General features: G+C 54.4%; 1 protein-coding gene across 1 annotated transcript in view; it reads left to right on the top strand.

The window, feature by feature from the left end:
* The first annotated feature begins 827 nt into the window (after positions 1–827).
* DGKZ (diacylglycerol kinase zeta) overlaps positions 828–2,567 on the top strand; it is a 32,801-nt gene continuing 31,061 nt past the window's right edge. The window contains exon 1 of the mRNA XM_029957714.1: positions 828–1,018. Within this exon, the coding sequence (XP_029813574.1) occupies positions 843–1,018 (176 nt within the window). The 5' untranslated portion in view covers positions 828–842. The remainder of the gene's footprint in view (positions 1,019–2,567) is intronic.

Here is a 2,567-nt window from a genome sequence, read left to right as displayed (position 1 = left end):
TACTCGTTTCGTACATGTCTTTCCTCTAAGCTCTATGAGGTCAGAGCCCTGTTTCCTTACTCACTGATATATAGTCCGATCTAGTGTCCGATGCATAGAAGATACTCAATAAACATTTATTGAATGAATGAATTTGTAAACCCTTTTACCTCTTATTTAATCCTCACCAAACTCCATGAGCCCAATTATTACTACTGCTCCCCTTCCATGTTACAGATGAGAACATTGAGGCCCAGAAAAGCTCCCTGATAGATGTTCATCAGTTTCTCTGTTTATATCCTACCTTATTACAGGAAGAATTTCAGATGACTCATAGAAGTAGCCTTCTCTCACCGAATCCAGTAAATGACAGAAACAGGACACGAGCCCACATCTTCTGGCTCCGTTTTGGTTACTTTTTTTGGTCCCCCGCTGTCCTGGGTGCTCACCCCTGGTGTGGTGCTCAGAGAGATGTTAAGGAGAGCGAGGTGTGTGGGCACCGCCCACCATGTACCCTCATAGTTGTGATGCAGAGACCTTAGCAGGACCAAATGGTGAAGATCAGAGAGGCTGAATGGAGAGGAAGGCCAGGCTGAGGTTGAGGTTCGGGCTCCAGCCCAGGCAAGCCTGGTGGCTGAGTGGGAGCCTCTGACTCCGGCTGTCTCCTGGCTGCCGGGCTGGGCTTGTCCTCACCTGCCTGCCTCTTGCTCTTCCAGTCAGCCTCTCTTCCCAGCCATTCTCCTGTCCCAGCCAGCGGAAGGCGCCTACAAGGCCTGTGGTCCTTTTCTGGGGCAGCCAGCTGGCCTTTCGCAGGGCCCCCCCGGTCAGGAAGTGCCGAAAGAGGAAGAGAGTCGCCGGGCAGGATGAGCGTACTGGGGGCTGGCCACAGAACCAGGGGAGGCTGCGATGAGGCCACAGCTCTGGGCCCCGCCGAGGCGCTGGGGACAGAAGACTGGGACCGGCCGGGGGCACTGAGGCAGATGTGGCGCTACCGTTCCTGGGATGTGCCACAGATCCCAGCCGAGGCCCCCCAGACACAGTAGGTACTTGAGGTGACTCAGGAATGGGCAGAGGAATGTTTGACTCTCTCTGAGTCCTTTCTCCTGGGAGTGGGGGGTGGTGGCAAAAGTGAGGTTACCCACCTGTTGTCCAGCGGCCCGGGAGAGGCTTAGCAAAGGGCAAAGGGGTCCTTAACGGAGTGAGGAGCGTTCTGATGTTTGAACTACTGGGAGGCAGTGTGGCTCCCGGGAGACCGAGTTGAGCGAGCTAACAACAGGGGCATCTAGGAAGCACAGCCCCCACAGGAATGTGGTGTTGGGTGTTGTGAGGCTGTGTGCAAACTCACTGGGGTCTTCGGCTGCCTCCAGTCTCCTCCCTCAGAGCTTGGTGTCAGAACCATTGGAAACGTCCTCAGAGGGAACCAGACACCCCAGGAGGACACTGTCAGACCCACTGAGGGATTTCACTACCCTCCTCCTGGCCACCCGGCACCTGGGCTGGCTGGAGGGCTGGTGGCCCACCTCCCTGGCCCAACTTTCTCCAGGCCCACCAGAACCTTGAAGGATGCTGGAAGAAGGTTCTGAGCTTCTGGGCACTAGCTGTTTCTCAAAACCACAGGTTTGCCCCGAGCATTGGTTATATGTGGCTGGCTAAGGCTGGAAAATGGGCGGCCAGAGGAAAGGGTGAAAGTGAAGGTGACACAGGATGTGGCTTTGCAAAAGGGAGTGCTAACAGAAACAGCGGGCAACTGATGAGGGCATCATCGGGGTGACACAGCCTGGGAGGAAGAGGACTGTGTTCTCCAGGTTCCTGGCCTCCCCTTGTCAGCCCTGCGGGGACTGTCACAAGCTGGCCCCACTGTTGATTCTCAAGCCTGTGTGCTGGCTGTGCCACCCCAGTTGACTGCTCTGGTTCCAGCTGCTTTCCTCCTCTCTAGAGGGGGACAACCTCTGCTGCCTTTGGGGGTGTGTTTGTGTGTGTCTGCGAGGTATATTTCTGGGTGAGTGATGTGTGTATAAGAGGGATCTGGCCACGGGTAACTGTTGCCCTAGGGCCATTTGTGAGTAGGAGAAAGATGTGTAAGTTCTCTGTGGGTGTGTATGTTGGTGAATGAGAGTGTGGTCCTAGTGTGTGTGTGAGTGTGTAAAAGGTGTGCAGGGGACTCCGGTAGTGTAAGAGATCTACAGGACCCATTGGGTATTATGCTGGGAAAACACTGGGTTAGGAGTGTGCAAAAGGGTTGGTAACAACTGTGAATAGCTGAGGAGAGATTAACTTGTATCTGAAACATGTATGTTCTTTGTTGGTGTGTGTCAGGGTCACAAAGTGACTTTGGTCCTTGGTATATATATCTGAGTGTGAGAGGCTGGGGTGGGAAGTGTTAAGTAATGAGTGAGCCTAAGTGTGTGTGAGAGGCGTGTTCGTTCTGTGTATGGGGAGTACTGTGTGACTTCTGTACCTGTGGATGTGATCTGGGAGAGCCAATGGGGTAAGTGTGGAGACCGTATGAGTGGTTGTGAGTGGGCACAGGGGGTGCAAGAGAGGTGTCTATCCGGTGTGGCTGTGGGAGGGGAGGGGGTGACAGCTGC

This window comes from Suricata suricatta, chromosome 11 (genome assembly GCF_006229205.1).
Source record: "Suricata suricatta isolate VVHF042 chromosome 11, meerkat_22Aug2017_6uvM2_HiC, whole genome shotgun sequence".
NCBI classification, from domain to species: domain Eukaryota; kingdom Metazoa; phylum Chordata; class Mammalia; order Carnivora; family Herpestidae; genus Suricata; species Suricata suricatta.
Note: the sequence above shows the minus strand (reverse complement) of the source record. Positions and strands in the feature narration are given on the sequence as shown.